The following is an 18971-nucleotide window of genomic DNA, read 5'->3' as shown; positions in this document are numbered from 1 at the left end:
GCTCGTATTTTATCGCCTTCTCAGAGTATAGCATCATGCTGCATGTCCAAGTTTCAGATGTTCATGTTTAATCAACACCTTGCCCTCACTGTCCCATGGTAATCACAGGGGCAATTTCTTGAACAGTTTTATATCGACCCATCCAGCATGAAGCATTTTTCAACCAGGAAAAGAACAAAGGTAAACACATGCTTCAGTTGAACTAGAAGGCTGTAATGCGTAAATGCACCAGCGCAGAACTGCAGACGGGCACATTAGGTTTCAGGCAATTTGCAACGATCAAATTGCAACCCCATATACACATGTTTTTGGAGAAGTTGAACGCTAAAATGCGCCAAACAGAAACTTCCCAGACATGGCAGAAACATCAAACATCCCTATGAAATTCATTTTGCTCGTGGACGCTGATATTCATCCCAGAAAACCTACTCCTATCGGTTGCCTGCGACTGGAAGTCCGATGGATAATCCTACCAGCATTCACAATTTCACACCTCTCAGTCTCTGATATATGTATCGCAAATCATTGGGCAGAAACTTTGTCAGTGTGTCGATGATGATGCCGGTGACTTCTTCTATGAGCTCGCACCTCCCTTCTCTTCACAATAGTACCCGTGTTCTCCGCAGACTTCTTGTTTTCTATGTCGCCGTCTGGAGAACCAAGTATACAAGCCAGTGGATCCTCCATGAGGTCTCCAAATGATCTCTGCAAACATAGACATGAAAAAAGTTTAATCATCTTGCAGGGAGTTACGAAAATTTGGATTCTGGACACAACTTACAGTGTTTGTAGTTCTGTGTCCAGAAATTGAACCAGACCCATTACTTGAGTTCTTAACTTCGATCTCCTTCACCCTTTCCATAAAAGTGCTGTCAACATAAGTATGGCGTAGACGCCACCTGAAAAGTGGCATATCTTGATACTGATCACTAAACAGATGCTCAGCAAAGAAGTGTTGTTTTACAGCTTCAACCAGTGTCTTTTCATCATTATGCTTAGTAAGTATTCTGTTAATGAAACAAGTAGTTAGTTGGAGCACCTGATACACTATCAAATCATATTATTTGATTTATTTCACAGCACATACATGTTAGCTAGCTCCATCTTCATGCGCTCTTCTCCACCTTCCAAAATGAAAATAGGACTTGCTTGCAAGGCGGTATAATATGCAAACTTTCCAACAATCCATGCACTGCCTGGAACATGACACCAGTAAATAAGCATTAACAACGGAGAATATAAAAATAGAACATAATACAAATAAAAAAGAGTCGATCCATCAAATATTTTTGTAGGTTGTGACCAAGGTTCATTCTGAGTTGATTTTACAATATATTGCAAGTTTAAATGTATAAACAAGAGTCACTACAAGATCCAAAAAAGGCCTTGAGATTTACCAGCAGCCATGCCAATTCTTGGTATCCGAGGAAGAGGTGGATTGCCTAATAATTTTGCTCCTGCACAACAGAATATAGGTAAGGAATCATGTGTTTTGTACCTAAAGCAAGCCCTTCAACTGCAAGGGTACTCAATAATGATAGTTTTTCAACTTTAATTTTTATGAAATTGATTCTATTCAAACTTTTTCAACTTTAATTTTTATGAAATTGATTCTATTCAAACTAAACTGTTAGAAAAACATGACTACACAGCATATGTTCAACACCCAGTGAACCCAAATATTAATACAAAGCTGAAATATGTCATAAACTAAGCCAGAATGCTTCATACACATTTAGATAGACATATAACCCCATCATTATCACCGTGAAAAACATAATTGATAATAATAAAAACAACACCACGTCTGGTGCAGAACTTATGGAAGATGTTTGGATAAATGACAGTACTGATAAATTGGCTTGGCTAGAACAAAGGAACAGTAGAATTTCTTCCATTTCAGTTAGATAAACTGTTCATCAGACAGAATGATTATTTAGAAAGTGAAAATGCTACTGTTTTCTTCAAAGAGAGTAAATTATCACGTTCAACTAGTATTGTTGTTTTGAGTTTTGATATAGCACAAACATTTTCTAGGTGAAATTTTAACCACATTTATAATTTTATATTCAATTTGGACATATAATTTCCAAGACTAAAATCGTTCAGATGGCTTGAATTTATGAACTAACCTACATAATACCACAAAATGAACAGCATTTATAGACATGATCTTAATATCCATCCCAACCTTGCATGAAAAAGACATCACTGGAGATTACCCATTCCAATCCAAAATATCATTTAGCAATAGCTAAAGGAGACATCCACTGTACACAATTAGATGGTCAGTCTACTCAAATTCTATCGTCTTCACGTAGAATTCGACGTGCCAATTGGTGTCTCCTACCGACACCAGACATACTACTTATTTTCTCATTTACAGCTACCACAAAAATAATGGCATCTCATCACAGATTCACAGGTTGAGCGCGCGCTCACCGACACCGAGAACATGATACCCGACTAAAGCGGACGTCGCGGTGGCGAAGGCCTTGCACAGGACCGCGGTCACCTTACTTGCATAGATCTTGACCTCCTCACCCTGGGTCATGTCGCCCTACAGCACCAGAAATCTTACTCAGCCACGCAAAAAAACCCCCCACACAATCCACCAAAACCGGAACAAGAACAAGAATCTCCTGTTCCTGAAAAAAAACCTTGGCCCGAAGCGATTCCTCCAGGTCGAGAATCACGGGGGTCTCCTGCAAACACACATCGGGAAGAAAAGAATCCATCAAATCCGATCGGTTCTCACGCACCGGACGAAAGAGGAGGAGGAGACACGGGACGGCCAAACCTTGCCTCGTAGGAGGGCGGAGACCTCCTTCAGCACCTGCACCTGCTGCATCACCATCGCCGCGGTCTCGTCCCCTCCTCTCTCTCTCTCCCCTCCCTTCGCCTTGCGAGGCGTGCGGAATGGGGGAGAAGAGAAGCGGCGGAGATCACACGAGGACGAAGGGTAATTCGGGATCGGCGTCGGAGCGGCGAAATGGGCCGAAAGGCCCATATTCCGGTGCTCCGCGGGCCAAAGGTTGGGCCGGAAACATCGAGGCCCACTAGGATATCGGCCCATGTGTAGATCTGCAAGCATGTGAAGTGGCCTTGTTCGGAACGGGATTGAAGAAAGTTTACTTTAGGTCCTCATGCGGCTCCAGTCACTAAACCAGGAAACCAGGTACGTGAAGCGTCCCCCGACTAATAAAATCAGTGCAAGTTAATAGTTTATCAGGGGAAGCTTTTGGCAGCTATAATTTCTTCTAGAATCAAAAATTTCTCCAAACAATCTAGCTTTTCCTCCTCACAAGAAATTGTTAGTTGTAGAATTTAGAAAATGAACTAGAAGCCGGAAGCTGGAAAACCCAACTTCTCCTAATTCTCATAAGTTGGCTACCAACCAGAAAATTCTAAAAATCTTAGACTCTCTAAACAGGACCTAAATACCTTCCTTGACAATATTAAGGGCGATTTTGGTCTTTTTGTCCCATGTGACTGCTACAAGGGACTAAAAGTGAAAGTAAAAATATATATTTGGCTCGCAAGTCTGCGGGTGTCAAAGTAAAATATAAGGGCCTCATCTTTCGTTTATGTTTATGCTTATCAACCAAAATTTAAATTTTTCAACCTTAAATTTGGAGATGATTTTAAGGTTTTTTTTCATCGAAGTTTAGCTTTTGGCAGCTATAATTTCTTCTAGAATCAAAAATTTCTCCAAACAATCTAGCTTTTCCTCCTCACAAGAAGTTGTTAGTTGTAGAATTTAGAAAATGAACTAGAAGCCGGAAGCTGGAAAACCCAACTTCTCCTAATTCTCATAAGTTGGCTACCAACCAGAAAATTCTAAAAATCTTAGACTCTCTAAACAGGACCTAAATACCTTCCTTGACAATATTAAGGGCGATTTTGGTCTTTTTGTCCCATGTGACTGCTACAAGGGACTAAAAGTGAAAGTAAAAATATATATTTGGCTCGCAAGTCTGCGGGTGTCAAAGTAAAATATAAGGGCCTCATCTTTCGTTTATGTTTATGCTTATCAACCAAAATTTAAATTTTTCAACCTTAAATTTGGAGATGATTTTAAGGTTTTTTTTCATCGAAGTTTAGCTTTTGGCAGCTATAATTTCTTCTAGAATCAAAAATTTCTCCAAACAATCTAGCTTTTCCTCCTCACAAGAAGTTGTTAGTTGTAGAATTTAGAAAATGAACTAGAAGCCGGAAGCTGGAAAACCTAACTTCTCCTAATTCTCATAAGTTGGCTACCAACCAGAAAATTCTAAAAATCTTAGACTCTCTAAACAGGACCTAAATACCTTCCTTGACAATATTAAGGGCGATTTTGGTCTTTTTGTCCCATGTGACTGCTACAAGGGACTAAAAGTGAAAGTAAAAATATATATTTGGCTCGCAAGTCTGCGGGTGTCAAAGTAAAATATAAGGGCCTCATCTTTCGTTTATGTTTATGCTTATCAACCAAAATTTAAATTTTTCAACCTTAAATTTGGAGATGATTTTAAGGTTTTTTTTCATCGAAGTTTATTTTTCAGACTTTACTTTTAGATAGCTAAGAACATATATATATATATATATATATATATAAAAGTTTTATTCACAAATTACTTTTTATTTGCAAATATGCCGTTATGGTGGCTCCGTAAATAAAAACATAAATTGGGCTCGCAAGTATAAGGGTGTTCGGTTAAAAAAATAAAAATAAAATCTCGCAAAAAATAATAAACAAAATGCAGTAGACCACATGTCATCACCTTCTCTTACCCTTACTCTCTCTCTCTCCCTCGCTGCTGTTTCACGTGGCCGCCGGGGAGTTGGCGATGTCGCGTAGGAACAAGCAGTTGGCATCGGATGATCGGAGTGTCTGTGTGTGCACAGTAATCACTAATCAGAGAGACGACATCTTGAACAGTTTTTTTTTTTTTCGCGGGGGGACATCTTGAACAGTTTAAGTTGATCCATCCAGCACGAAGCATTTTTCAACCAGGAAAAGAAAAGGTAGCACATGTTCAGCGCAGAACTGTAGATAGGCACATTAGGTTTCAGGCAAATAATCTGCAGTGGTCAGATCGCAAGTCAAAACCACATGTTCCTGGACATGGAAGAAACATCGAACATCCATATGAGCTTCATTTTGCTCGTGGACGCAAAATATTCATCCCAGAAATCTACTCCTATCGGCCTCCTGCGACTGGAAGTTCGAAGGACAATCCTAGCATTCACACATCTGAATCTCTGATATAGATATCACAAATCACAGCGCAGAAAACTTGTCAGCATGTCGATGATGATGATGATGATGATGCCGGTGGCTTCTTCTGTGAGCTCGCACCTCCCTTCTCTTCACGGTAGTACCAGTGTGCTCAGCAGACTTGTTGCTTTGTATGTTGCTGTCTGAAGAACCAAGTATACAAGCTAGCGGGTCCTCCATGAGGTCTCCAAATGATCTCTGCAAACATAAACATGGCAAAAGAAGTTTGATCATCTTGCAGGGAATCATTAAAAAAATCGGATTTGCTATACAACTGTCGACAATTAACAGGTGTGAAAACTTTCAAATTGTATAGCTACTCCCCTAAAAAAATTTGGATTCTGGCCACAACTTACAGTGTTTGTAGTTCTGTGCCCAGAAATTGATCCAGACCCATCATCCGAGTTCTTAACTTCGATCTCCTTCACCCTTTCCATAAAAGCGCTGTCAACATAAGTATTGCGTAGATGCCACCTGAAAAGTTGCCTATCTTGATACTGATCGCTAAACAGATGCTCAGCAAAGAAGTTCTCTTTTACAGCTTCGACCAGGGTTTTTTCATCACTATGCTTATTAAGTATTCTGTTAAAGAAACAACTAGTTAGTTGGAGCACCTGATACACTATCAAATCAAAGTATTTGATTTGTTTCACAGAACATACATATTAGCAAGCTCCATCTTCATGCGTTCTTCTCCACGTTTCAAAATGAATTCAGCACCTGCTCGCAAGGCTGTATAATATACAAATTTTCCACCAAACCAGGCAATGCCTGAAACAAGGCACCAGCAAATTAGCATTATCAATATGAACAGAGAAGATAAAATCAAAACTAAAATTTTACGAATAAAGAACTGTCAATCCATCAAATATATTTGTAGGTTCATTCCCCTGAATCACTTTGACATCCCAGACGATGAGAAAAGTACTAGCATATTTCATCCACTGCTGAGTGTAGCTAGCAAACAATAGGTTTTGTCAACTATGCCAAGTGATTTTACAATATATTGCAAGTTTACATGCATGAATGGTGGCAAAAACAATGCCATAATAAACACACAAATGGGTTATCTCTATTTCTAAGAGTAGCCAGCCTGGAACCTTCAAATTTGACTTTGCTTTTGGAATATCAAATACACATTATGAAACTCAAATAACATGTACATATAAGTTAATGTTCAAAGAACATATACATATAAGTTAATGCTTTCTACATATTGTTAGAGAATCCCCACCAGTGGTAAGGTGACTATAAGTTAATGCTTTCTACATATCGTTAGTGAATCCCAATGAGCAAGCCACCTGTCTTCCCCCCTCATTCCCTGCTGAATTGTCCGAAAATTGGTACCGGACTGGCAATGTTTCTTGGTCCAGGACTAGAGTAATATAAAACTTGCCTGCAACTCTGCATGGCATTGCGATCATTGATATACAAGAGTCACTAAAAGACACCAAAGGCACCCTTCTTCAGCCAGAAGGAGGGCACTTGCCAAGCTTGGGGCAGCGCCATTAATTACATACCGGTTTTGATGCTTTCAAATTAGGCGGGGCCGCGGGGTCTCAAGGGCTCTCTCTATTGACAGATCTAGAGTCCTAGGGTTAGAGTCAGGTTTGGTCATATTTTTGTGGCATAAGTGTGCTTGTAATCTGAAAGCTAAGGTGTGAGGTTGTTTATGTACTTCGGGCATCTTTACCCTTTTTTCTTCTTAATCTAATGAAACACAAATCTCCTGCGTGTTCGAGAAAAAAAAAAGTCACTACAAGATCCAAAAAACTGAGATTTACCAGTAGATACGCCGATTCTAGGAAACCGAGGAATAGGAGGTTCGCCTATTTTAGGTCCTGCACAACAGAATATTGGTAAGGAATCACACACCTAAAGGCCAAAGCAAGGCCTGAAAGGTTACTCAACAATGATAGCTTTGCAGCTGTACTCTATACTAAATTGTTTTCTTTATTTTAAATGAAAATAGCTTTTTACTTGTTATAAAAACACGACTATACTGACAGCATATGTTCAGGACCCAACAAACCCAAATATTAATATAAAGCCCAAATTTGTCATAAAGTAAGCCGGAATGCTTCATATGTAGCATTCAGGGTGAGAAAATTTAGGTAAGCATATAATCCCATTGTTATTTAATGTGAAAAACGTAATTGATAATAATAAAAATCAACATCCCTCTGGTGCAGAACATATCAAAGGCGATTAGAAAAATGACAACATCGATAAATTGCCTACGCTAATGGAGCAGCAGAATTTCTTCCATTTCAGTAAGATAAACCGTTTTTATTAGATGAAATGGTTATTTAGAAATCAGGGAAATGCTTTTTTTTATTAAATATCATCACTTTCAGCCAGTATTGTTGTTTCGAGTTTTGGTATATTACAACCACTTTTTATGTGAAATTTTAACCCTATTAAATATTTTTATATGCAATTTGCACATATAATTTCCAACACTAAAATCACGCAGATGTCTTGCATCTATGAACTAACTTATATAATACCACAAAATGAAAAACGTTTACAGACATGTTCTTATTCCCCCCCTCCCCCCGCGTCGCTCACGCGTCGGGCGGCTCGGGGGCGAAAAACCCTAGCCGCCCGCGCCTTCTCTCTCTCCCTCCCCCCACCTCGCCGCCGCTGGAGCCCGCCGGCGGCGAAGCCGGCAGTGGGCAGGGAAGGCGGCGGCGAGGCCTTCTTCTCTTTGTAGCGTCTCCCTCCTCGGTGCGAAGGACGAAGACGACGAAGCTCCCCACCGGCGTGGTCCATGGCGGCTACGGCGGCGAGGTGGGGAGGAGGCGGCGGATCCGGAGCCCCCATGGCCGGATCCGGCCCTCCCTCGCCTGGATCTACGCGGCGGCGGTGCGAGGAGGCCTGGGGCGGCGCGACGGCATGCGGCCGTGGTGGCGGCCGGCGGCCGGCTGCGGCTAGGCCGGCTCGGCACTGGCGCGGAGGCGGCGGACAGCTGTGGCTCGGCGTGGAGGCGTCTCGTCAGCGACGGGCGCGGGCGGCGGATGGCCGCGGCTCGTCGTGGCCGGTGGGGTCGCGGAGGCGGCGGGCGCGCGGAGGCGGCGGGCAGCTAAGCCTGCCCGAAGCGGCAACGGCGCCCCCGCTCACTCGCTCGGCCTGGCCGCCCGGCGCCAGCCCATGGCGCGGTGGGTCGTCCAGGCCTCGGTGGCGGCTCGGTGTGGTGGCCGGGCAGCCGGGATTCCGTCGCGGTGGCCAGGTGAGGCTCGGCGGCCGGACTTCGGGGGCGCCGGCGGGTGGCGCCGGTCCGGAGCAGCAGCACCACCGGCGGCCAGATGGCAGTGCAAAGGGAGCTGGCGGCGATGGGCCGTCTTCCTCGTTGCCGGTCGGCACCCTCGGCCTTCGTGGAGCTCCTCCCCTTCTTTGCGGGGAGTTTCTAGGTTGGATTGAGGCGGCAGCTCGTCAGTGGGGGAAGCTCAGGCTGCCGAAGCAATGCCACCTAGTCCCGGGTTCTCCTTCGGCCAAATCTGGCGAGGCGGCCGGCGGGTGGTGGAACGGAGGAGTCCTGGGCCAGCTTTCAGGGGTGGTGGTTCGTTGAAGTCGCCCGACGGAGGGGCGTCGGTGCGGTGTGGTGGATGCCACGTGCTGCCATTTGTCTGTGTGGTGGTTCTGAGTTGGTGGACGGCGATCTGCAGTCAAGGTTGTAGGGCCCCAGGCGAAAGCCTAGTCCGGTGGTTCACCGGGCCGGCAGCGGCTACGTCTTCGGGCGTCGTAATCTCCTTGGAGCGTTGTCGAGGGTTACCCTCTCCCTTTCTTGGCGAGCTTCTCTGGGTGAAAACTACATCTTTTTTGATGGGCGATGGCAGCATCCTGGATGTCGTGACCACCATGGTGGCATCGTTTTCGGAGCCTCGTCTCTGTGGTGTTGCTGTAGGCCTAGCGGCGTTCGGCCACGCTCAACGGGGGTCGTTTGGTGCTAGGTTTCACCCTCAGCGGTTTGTGCTTGGGTGGTAGCGCATGGTGTGTGGCAATGCACCTTGGTGCATTTTGATGTTTTTTCTCTTGTAACTTTTATTCCTTCTTAATATACTCGGTTGGCCTCCTTCGACCTTCCCGGCGAAAAAAGACATGTTCTTATTGCTATTTCCCGTTCAAGCCTTGCATTACTGGAAATACCCATTTCAATCCAACATACCATTTAGCAATAGCTAAAAGAAACTTCCAACTGTCCATGATTAGATAGATGGTCAGTCTAGCCAAATTCTCTCGCCATTTTATAAAATCCAATGTCACTTGGTCTCCTAACAACACTCAGGGGGTGTTTAGATACAGGGGTGTAAAGTTTTGGTGTGTCACATCGGATATTATATGGGGTATCGCATGGGGTGTTCGGGCACTAATAAAAAAAAACTAATTACAGAATCCATCAGTAAACCGCGAGACCAATTTATTAAGCCTAATTAATCCGTCATTAGTAAATGTTTATTGTAGCACCACATTGTCAAATCATGGAGCAATTGGGTTCAAAAGATTCATCTCGCAAATTAGTCGCAATCTGTACAATTAGTTACTTTTTTAGACTATATTTAATACTTTATACAGGTGTTTAAACGTTTGATGTGACATGGTGTAAAATTTTTGTGTGAGATCTAAACAGGGCCTCAATCACAATTGTTTTGATAAATTTTTGTTTGGTGTCTGACTGCTTGACAGATTCACAGATCGAGACGGGCGCGCGCATGCAGAGAAAGCTCACCGAGGCCGAGGGCATAATAACTCGACGCACCAAACGCCGCGGTGGCGAAGACCTTGAACACGCTCGCGGTCATCTTGCTGACCCGGATTGTGACCTCCTCCTCAAGCGTCATGTTCCCCTACAGCAGCAGCAGAATCGGAATCAGCAACTGCATAAACCACACCCAAATCCAAGAAACCAAGGGCGGAAAAGAAAAAAAAAACCAGAAAGGAGTCGCACGAAGAAGAAATCTGTTCATGCCGAGAACCTTGGCCAGTAGAGATTCCTCCAGGTCAAGAATCACCGGGTTCACCTGCAAGAAGCAACATCAACGGGAGAAGAAAAAGAAAAAAAATCCCCATGAAAGCCTCAGTGGCCTCACCGCCGCGCCAACGAAGGAGCTGTCACAAGCAAGCAGAGCGGGGGGTAGCAAACCTTGCCTCGTGCGACGTCGAAGATCTCCTTCAGCTCCTGCAGCCGCGGCATCACCATCGCCGCCGTCTCTCGCCCTCCTCCCCTTTGCAGGCAAGGTCGCGTGTACTGTGGAATACTGGAGAAAGCGGAGGAGATCACTCGAGGACGAAGAAGAGGTGGGGGGGTTAGTTTGGGCTCGGAATGGGCCAGATATGGGCCCGGAAGCATCACGGCCCAATAGGATGTTGGCCCATATGAGAAGCAAATTTACCTCCAAATTTGACCCTGTTCGCGCTGAACACAAACATTGTACAGTGTTTAACAAACTGTACAATGTTATGGCCGTTGTACAGTGTTATAGCCGTGTTATGTGGGCTCCCAATTGGACCTAACATTGTGCATCTTGCATTCTTGCGTGCTAGATTAATTAGTTTCTGCCAACAATTTCTCCATGTTTGAGATATAGATGTTGCTTACATCGTGCTAACAAACTGCAGATGGGCACATTAGGTTGCAACCTGATTGGTTCAACCAGAACTGCAGGTGGGCAAGCAATCTGTGATGATCAGATCGCAAGTCAAAAAACACATGTTTCAGTTAAAGTAGAAGGCCGCATTGCGCCAAGCAGAAACTTCCTAGACATGGAAGAAACATAGAAACATCCCTATGAACTTCATTTTGCTCTTGGACGCGAATAACCATCCCAGAATTCTATTCCTAATAGTTGCCTGCGACTGGAGGCTCGAAGGATAATCCCAGCATTCATACTACTCCACATCTGAAAGCTCTGATATAGACAACACAAATCACAGTGCGGAAAATTTGTCGGCGTGTCGATGATGATGCCGGTGACTTCTTCTGTGGGCTCGTACCTCCCTTCTCTTCACGATAGTACCCGTGTGCTCAGCAGACTTGTTGCTTTCCATGTTGCTGTCTGGAGAACCAAGTATACACGCCAGTGGGTCCTCCATGAGGTCTCCAAATGGTCTCTGCAAATAGAAACATGTAACAAAAAGCTTTTGACTATCTTGCAGGGAATTATTCAAAAAATTTGGATTCTTGACACAACTCACAGTGCTTATAATTCTCTGTCCAGAAATTAATCCAGGCCCATCATTTGAGCTCTTCACTTCGATCTCCTTCACCCTTTCCATAAAGGCGCTGTCAACATAAGTACGGCGTAGATGCCACCTGAAAAGTGTCCTATCTTGATACTGATCACTAAACAGATGCTCAGCAAAGAACTGCGTTTTTACAGCTTCAACCAGTGTTTTATCATCACTGTGCTTATTGAGTATTCTGTTAATGAAACAAGTAGTTAGTTGGAGCAGCTGATACACTATGAAATCATATTATTTGATTTATTTCACAGCACATACATGTTAGATAGCTCCATCTTCATGCGTTCTTCTCCATGTTTCAAAATGAATTCAGTACTTCCTTGCAAGATTGCATAATACATCACCTTTCCAGCAAACCATGAAGTGACTAAAATATGGCACCGGCAAATTAGCATTATCAAGGGAGAAGATAAAATTGAACATAATATGAATATAGAAGAGTCAATCCATCAAATATTTTTGTAGGTTGTGACTAAGGTTCACCGACTTCATTCCCCGAACCAATTTCATGTCCCAGACCATGTGAAAAGCGCTAGCAGGTTTCATCCACTGCTGAGTGTAGCTAGCGAACAACATACTTCATTAACTATTCTAAGTTGATTTTAAAAAATATAGTTTAAATGCATACATGGTGGCAAAAGTCATAATGCACACACAAATGGGTATAGCTATGGCTAGGAGTAGCCAGTCTGGAACCTTCAAATTTGACTTTGGTTTTGGAACTCAAATGCACGTTATGAAACTCAAAAAACAGGTACATATATGTTAATGCTTTCTACATATTGGTAGAGAATCCCCAGCAGTGGCATCCTATTAGGTTTTCAGTTCAATAATCATGTGCAAATCTCAATGAGCAAGCCACCTGTCTTTCCCCCTCATTCCCAGCAGAATTGTCCAAAAACTAGTACTAGTGTGGCTATGCTTTGCTCTTGGTCCAGAAAGAGTGATATAAAACTTGCCTGTGACTCGGCATGCCATCACTGAGTAATTAGGTAGAGAATACTACAGGGATTTTAGACACCAATATTATTTTTTTGTATGTGATAAATTGTTTATCTACCATCCAGTTAAATGCTATATTTTTCATATAAACCTCACCCAACCAAATCAAATACAACCAACCAAACAAAATCTCTTTCAAACTGCATCCCTCGTGTAAGCAACCAAACAAACTCTCATGCTAGCCAGGTCAAATCAATACAATCAACCAAACAGCTGCATGTGTATCACCTTAGCCAGGTCAAACTCAGCCTGTATGAGAGAGATGAGCCAGGCTAAGGGGATGCAAGCAACCAAACACACCCATAGAAGAGTCTCTAAAAGTTCCAAAGGGCCTTGAGATTTACCAGCAGCCATGGCGAATCTTGGTAGCCGAGGAAGAGATGGTTCACCAAATTTAGCTCCTGCACAACAGAAAATAGGTAAGTAACCATGTGTTTTGTACCTAAAGCAAGCCCTGCAAGGTACGACAATGATAGTTTTTCAAATTTACTTTAAATGAAATCGATTCTGTTAAAGCTAAATCGTTTCCTTTCTTTTAAATGAAAACAAGTACACGACTATATACCTACAATAAATGTTCAAGACCCAGTGAATACAAATATTAATAGAAAGCCCAAGCTTGTCATAAAACTAATCCAAAATGCTTCATATGTAGCATTCATGGTGTGCAAATTTTTAGAAGGCATAAAACCCGATCGTTATTCAGCATGAAAATGTAATTGATAATAATAGAAACAACACCACGTCTGGTGCAGAGCTTATGGAAGGTGATTAGAAAAATGACAACATTGATAAATCAGCTATGACAAAGGAACGGTAGATTCTTTTTCCATTTCAGTTAGATAAACTTTTATCAGACGAAATGGTTACTTAGAAAATGGGAAAATGCTTATTATTTTCTTCAAAGAGAAATTTATCAGTTTCAACCAGTATTGTAACTTTGAGCTTTGGTATATCACAAACATTTTTTATGTGAAAAATCATGCAGATGGCTTGAACTTATGAACTAACCTACATAGTATCCCAAGACGAACGACGTTTATAGACATCCTTAAGTCTAATTACCATCCAAACCTTGCATGGGAAATGTCATTATTGGAAATACCCATCCCAATCGAAAATGTCATCTAGCAATATCTAAAAGAGACATCCACAGCCCACAATTAGATGGTCGGTCTAGCGAAATCCTATAGCCATTTCATAATAATTCCATTCTACCCAACAAATACCTTTCTTAATCACTTGTGTAACTGCTGCTCGTGTACAACAACCACAAAATACAATAGCATCCCAGATTCACTCGAAACACAGGTGTATGGTTTTCGGGCCCGGTTTTCTCATAAACTGGGTCAATTCCTTTTTTTTTTTCTCTCTTCTTACTATATAACAGGAACTCACTCTCCTCTTTCTGAGTTTTGCCTCTAAAAAAAAGAAGACGCGTCGCGTGTGCGAGAGAAAAGCTCTCACCAACAATGCCGGGAACATAATACCCCACGGCGGCGATCGCCCCGGTGGAGATGGCCTTGCCCAGGGTCGCGACCACCTTCAAGACCTTCAATGTGGCCTCCTCGCGCAGCGTCATATCGCCCTACAGCAGCAGCAGCAGCAGAATCAGCAAACGCCAAAACCACAATCCAAGAAACCAACCACTGGTTACGGAAGGAGGCAAAAAGAAAAGAACCTTGGCCCGAAGGGATTCCTCCAGGTCGAGAAACACAGGGGGTGTCTCCTGCAACAGCAACAGCGGAAGGAACCGAAAACCCATCAAATCCCATCAGTCTCTCTCACCGCCGCACAGTCGGAGAGAGCTCAAGGGCAGGGGGGACGAGCAGAATCGGCCAAACCTGGCCTCGTAGGACGGCGGCGAACTCCTCCAGCATCACCATCGCCGTGGTCTCGTCCCCTCTCCTCTCTCCTCCCGTTCTTGCAAGGTTTGCGCGGAATGGGGGAGAAGCGGAGCGGCGGAGAGCAGAGCACACGGAGGTGAGGACGAAGGGGTAGTTTGGGCTCGGAACGGTCCAATGGGCCGTCGGGCGGCCCATAGTGCTCCGCGGAAAAGAATTTTTAACATTTTTAATTTTACTTATTAAAATATTTATAAAAATAATGTTTGGTTTTGAAGTTTTACAAATCTACATTTCTACACCCTGGTATGTTTTACCCCCCAAAATGGGATCCATTTACCGCTTTACATTTAGATGTGTGTGCACCTTGTTGCAATTTTTACTTCTTTGTTCAGGGCTTCAGGCACTAGCTCACAATGTGTTGCATAATTAGAGTTGTGTACTCCAGTGCACTAGAAATATTTTGCAAGCTAGGCTTTCCCATTTCTTTTTTGTGTGTAGAGAGATTATCAGTTAATTACATTTGATGTGGAGGCGTGGAGCGCAATTTCTCTTGTAGCAGTCTCTAAAATGCTCTTAGAGTTCAGTCGGTGCCTCATGAAAGTTTCAACAGTAGCTAGCATCCATTTTGCCTGGTTTCCCTGCAAGATGATTAAACTTCTTTTGTCAAGTTTATGTTTGCATATACATGGCACCTAGGTGTAAAAAATACTTTCGTATGGAGGATACTTGGTCAACATAGAAAGCAACAAATCCGCTGAGCACACAGGTACTATCCTGAAGAGAAGAGAGCTGCGAGCCCAGAAAAGAAGTCACCGGCATCATCGTCACAAATTTTCTGTACTGTGATTTGTGATATCCATATCAGGCCATCAGGGCTTCAGGGGTGTTCTACGATTATTCTTCGAACTTCCAGTCGGAGGCAACCATTAGTTATATGAGAATTCCGACATGATTATTCGCGTCCACAAGCAAAATGAAGTTCATAGGGATGTTCTATGTTTCTTCCATGTCTAGGAAGTTTCTGTTGGGTGCATTGCGGCCTTCTACTTCAAATAAAAACAGTGTTTTTGGCTTGCAATCTGATCATTACAGATTACTCACCCACCTGCAGTTCTGGATTAGTAAAATGTATAGATTGTCCCAATCCAATTATCATCTATCTATCTATCTTATAACCTGAAACGGAGGTAGTATTTATTTTTGTTGCTAATAAACCGTACGGATAAATGTAAGCGAACTTGTGATTCTGACAACTAAATCCTAGAGTTGTGAAGCTAGCACCTTGACGACCTCATCCGCCAGAGCACAGTGGTTCGTCTTCAGGTAATCGTACTCTTGTGTCGCCATGGCAGCTGCAAACTTCCCAGGGCTCTTAAGGAACTCGAAGCAAGCGTTCTTCAAGCCGGAGCATCCGTGTTGGTCGGCCAAGATCAGGATACTCGCCACGCTGGCCACCTCGATGTGCTTGCAAAGCTGAGCTTCGCATAGCAGCCTCAGCCGTTCCATCCCGTACCGATCGGCTGCGGCGAGGAGATGCTGCGCCATGGCGCGTCCCTCCTCCTCGAGCTCGCCCTGCTGCATCTGCGGCGGCAGCGAGTCGGTGTAGGCGTACCTGAGCAGTGCCTTGAACACGAGAGGATCCATGTCGTCTATCTTGATAGCGACGCCGCCTTGAAGGCCACCGCCTTCCATCATTGGGCCGTAGAGCGCGGCGGCGAGGACCGGCGACCGCGCCGCGAGCAGGCCCCTGTGGGCGGTGAAGGCCTCGCCGCCGACCTGGAACACGACGTCGCCGCCGCTCCCGGTGTCGAGCAGGCCGCCGAGGTCGCGCCGCAGCTCGGAAGGTGGCACCGAGACGAACACCGGCTCGTCCTCCTGCGCCGTGAAGTGGTCGATCAGGGACACGTCGCACCGTATCGTGAAGAACCCGTCGGGCCTGATCCGCTTCGACCTCGCAAGATCATCCCTCTTCACGAACCTGTGATATCCCCAACAAGCTCCCGGTGCAATGGTGATCACGGGGGCCTTACGAAGCTGCGACTGCTTCTTGGCCTCATCGTCGAAGGTGATCGTCACCTGCAGCATCGCCGGCTTCGGAGAAGAGCTGTCCAGGCACAGGAACACTGATATGAACTCGGCGTTCTCCGGGCGGTTGCCGTTAGGGTAGTAGGAGATTCTCCACTGCCGCCCGCCGACGACGAAGTCGCGGGACGAGAGCGCCCACCCAGTGGGGGATCCCAGGCTGCGGTAGTAGTCTATCCTGAGGCGGTGGTAGCCGCTCGTCGTGGGCGCCTTGATGGCGGACGCCGGCTGCTGCGACGACGGCGACGACATGGGGAGGAGATTCTTCGGTGGGGTTTCTTGCTCGCCTTCTCCTCCCTTCCGACACGAGTTTTGCTATTGGGTTCCATGGGGAGGAGCAGAGGAGGGGAGGGAGAGAGAGAGAGAGGGAGAGGTGGGAGACGATCTATCTCTCCACCCATGCATGCCTCGCGATTTTGCTAAATTGCTATCGCCCAGATTAGGGGTGGAAAAAAAGGTTGGGCTCGTGAGCTCAGCTCGGGCTTGGCTCGAGCTCGCTTACCTCGGCTCGGTTTGAATGCCAAACGAGCCAAGCCCAAGCCTACTTTTCAGCTCGTTCCTGAAACGAGCCGATCCTGAGCTTGCTCGTGAGCCGCTTGATTTGGCTCGTGAGCCTAGGCCATCATGTATTTATATGGATGATTTTATTTTCTAGTAGAGTTATTATTTGTCAATATGTAATTTATTATCTATATTTTGATGAAATGAATATATAAAGTTATTTTAATTTTACATGTTGATGATTTGTTATTATTTTCTTAATGATTGTAAATTCTATAGCTTCAACGGAAGACTCGCAAGCCAGATCGAGCTGGCTCGAGCCAGGAAACAAGCCGAGCCGAGCTCATGTTTTAGCTCGTTTTCCAAACCGAGCCGAGCCAAGCCAAGCCTAACTTGTTACGAGCCATTGCAAGCTGAGCCTTGGCTCGTTTCCAGCCCTAGCAGAGATCCTCGCCGGCCTATGGGTTTCCACGGCCCATTTAGCTGTTCAGAGCCCAAACTTCCCTTCGTTTTCCAAACAGAAAAGGAGGGATAATAAGAGGGGTATGTATATTCATCCCTGGAGGGATATCCCTTCGTGCATACCATCTAAATAATCATCAGGAAATTTAAAATAAATTGATAAGATAGATTAATATCAAATATATCACTTCACAAATATACAAATTAAAATTCAATTTATATAAGTTGTAATAAAAAATGAATATTACAGTGAATATATGTTTTCAGTTTAATTTGATTTTTCGTTGTAACTTGTAGAAGTCGAATTTGGCTTTACATGTTTGTGGAGTGATATATTTCATATTAATCTATGTTATTATATTTTTCATTTTTTTAGAACTACTAGTATTCAAGTATTTGAAACAATGCCATAATAATTTTACACATATTTAAGACATGCTGCTATATACTCCTTGGATACATTTAAAAAAGATTGGACAAATTGCCCTTCTTCTGTAGCGCCCGTTCCGTCGTGGCGCCTAGCGGAAAAATTATCTCCTAAAAACCCTAATTGCGAAATCTGTTTCTTTGCTTGTTGTCTAGTGTCCGTGCCATCTCAAGATCTCAATCCCCGATCTATCGTCGAGTTCAATTCTGAATCCAAATCCTTCCAAATCAAATTCCTCCGCAAAAGTCCATTTTGCCTCCCCCGGGGTCGATGGGCCGATTTTCTCTCGGCCCATCTTCCCCTCTCCCCCGGCCCTTTCCCCTCTCTCCCCGGCGCCCTCTCTCTCTCTCTCGCTCTCTCCCCCGGCGCGCTCCCGCTCCCTCTCTCCCTCTCTCCCTCCGCTCCGCCCCGCGCCGCGCGCGCGAGCGCGCGTCGCCGCGCCAAGTGCCCCTCCCTCGCGCGCCGCGCGCAAGCGCGAGCGCCGCGCCCTGCGCCTCTCTGCTCTGCCCGCGCGCGTGCGCGTGAGCTGCCCGCGCCGAGCCGAGTCTTCCCTCTCCGCTCCCTCGCTACCGCTCCCCGCGCTCGTTCGCGCGCGCGCCCGCGTGGTTGCCGCCCGTGTCGCGTCGCGTCTGCGCCGCCCGGTCCCGCTGCCCTGCCGCCTTCAGCCGCGCAGCCGCTTGGCCCCACGAGCCAGCGCGCGTGCCCGAGCCGCGCCACTCCATCCGCCGCGCCTCCCGTTGCAAGCCGCGCGCGCGTGCCGTGGTGGCCGACCGCCCGGTCGCCGCCGCCGTCAGCCTCTGCACGCGCCTGTCGCCAGTGTCGCCGCTCCGCTCCAAACCGCCCCGCCGTCATCGCCGTCGTCATCACCCGGCCCCACCACTCCGCGCGCAAGCCGCCAAGGGATGGAGGCAGCATCCCTCCTCCCTCTGCCGCGTCGCCCCCGCTCACCTCCTCCTTTTTCCCGAATCGGCAAAGGGGCAAGCCCCCTTTCTCCCCCTCCTTTTCCCCTTTTTCCTCCTCGCCGGCGTCATCCTCCCTGTCGCCGCTTTGGCCGCGACCGCCGAGCGCCAGCTCGCGCCCTTGACCGCGCAAGTCGGTTCCCAAACCGACATTGCCGCCCATTTAAAACCCCAGCCTCCCCTTTCCC

The 18971-nt window shown here is 45.6% G+C and overlaps 4 protein-coding genes across 12 annotated transcripts; all 4 read right to left on the bottom strand.

Annotated features, from left to right (window-relative positions):
* Positions 1-171: 171 nt before the first annotated feature.
* LOC4348693 (uncharacterized) lies at positions 172-2940 on the bottom strand. Its single transcript, XM_015757382.3, has 7 exons — positions 2801-2940; positions 2661-2705; positions 2443-2560; positions 1398-1457; positions 1088-1196; positions 782-1007; positions 172-705 (listed from the first exon to the last, which is right to left on the bottom strand). Exons 1-7 carry the CDS (start codon positions 2855-2857, stop codon positions 523-525), a joined length of 798 nt encoding a protein of 265 aa, XP_015612868.1. The 5' UTR covers positions 2858-2940; the 3' UTR covers positions 172-522.
* Positions 2941-5017: 2077 nt separating this feature from the next.
* Positions 5018-10520, bottom strand: LOC4348692 (uncharacterized). 9 transcript variants are annotated; one of them, XM_015757588.3, is made up of 7 exons: positions 10351-10520; positions 10193-10281; positions 9990-10107; positions 7045-7101; positions 5923-6031; positions 5617-5842; positions 5018-5458 (listed from the first exon to the last, which is right to left on the bottom strand). In XM_015757588.3, exons 3-7 carry the CDS (start codon positions 10099-10101, stop codon positions 5264-5266), a joined length of 699 nt encoding a protein of 232 aa, XP_015613074.1. In that variant the 5' UTR covers positions 10102-10107; positions 10193-10281; positions 10351-10520; the 3' UTR covers positions 5018-5263. The 9 variants fall into 9 exon arrangements, with proteins under 9 accessions (XP_015613074.1, XP_015613075.1, XP_015613071.1 ...); XM_015757589.3 differs by having other exon boundaries at positions 10209-10281; XM_015757585.3 differs by having other exon boundaries at positions 10404-10520.
* Positions 10521-10809: 289 nt separating this feature from the next.
* On the bottom strand, positions 10810-14468 carry LOC4348691 (uncharacterized). Its single transcript, XM_015757843.3, has 7 exons — positions 14350-14468; positions 14187-14234; positions 13973-14093; positions 12850-12906; positions 11762-11870; positions 11456-11681; positions 10810-11371 (listed from the first exon to the last, which is right to left on the bottom strand). Exons 1-7 carry the CDS (start codon positions 14389-14391, stop codon positions 11189-11191), a joined length of 786 nt encoding a protein of 261 aa, XP_015613329.1. The 5' UTR covers positions 14392-14468; the 3' UTR covers positions 10810-11188.
* A 1144-nt stretch (positions 14469-15612) lies between these two features.
* LOC107279098 (BTB/POZ and MATH domain-containing protein 1-like) lies at positions 15613-16686 on the bottom strand. Its single transcript, XM_015758189.1, has one exon. The coding sequence runs from the start codon at positions 16684-16686 to the stop codon at positions 15613-15615; it is 1074 nt and encodes a 357-aa protein (XP_015613675.1).
* Positions 16687-18971: the final 2285 nt, after the last annotated feature.

This window comes from Oryza sativa, chromosome 10 (assembly GCF_034140825.1).
Source record: "Oryza sativa Japonica Group chromosome 10, ASM3414082v1".
In the NCBI taxonomy this organism is placed as follows: domain Eukaryota; kingdom Viridiplantae; phylum Streptophyta; class Magnoliopsida; order Poales; family Poaceae; genus Oryza; species Oryza sativa.
The sequence above is the reverse complement of the archived record's forward strand: the minus strand, read 5'-3'. Positions and strand labels throughout refer to the sequence as shown.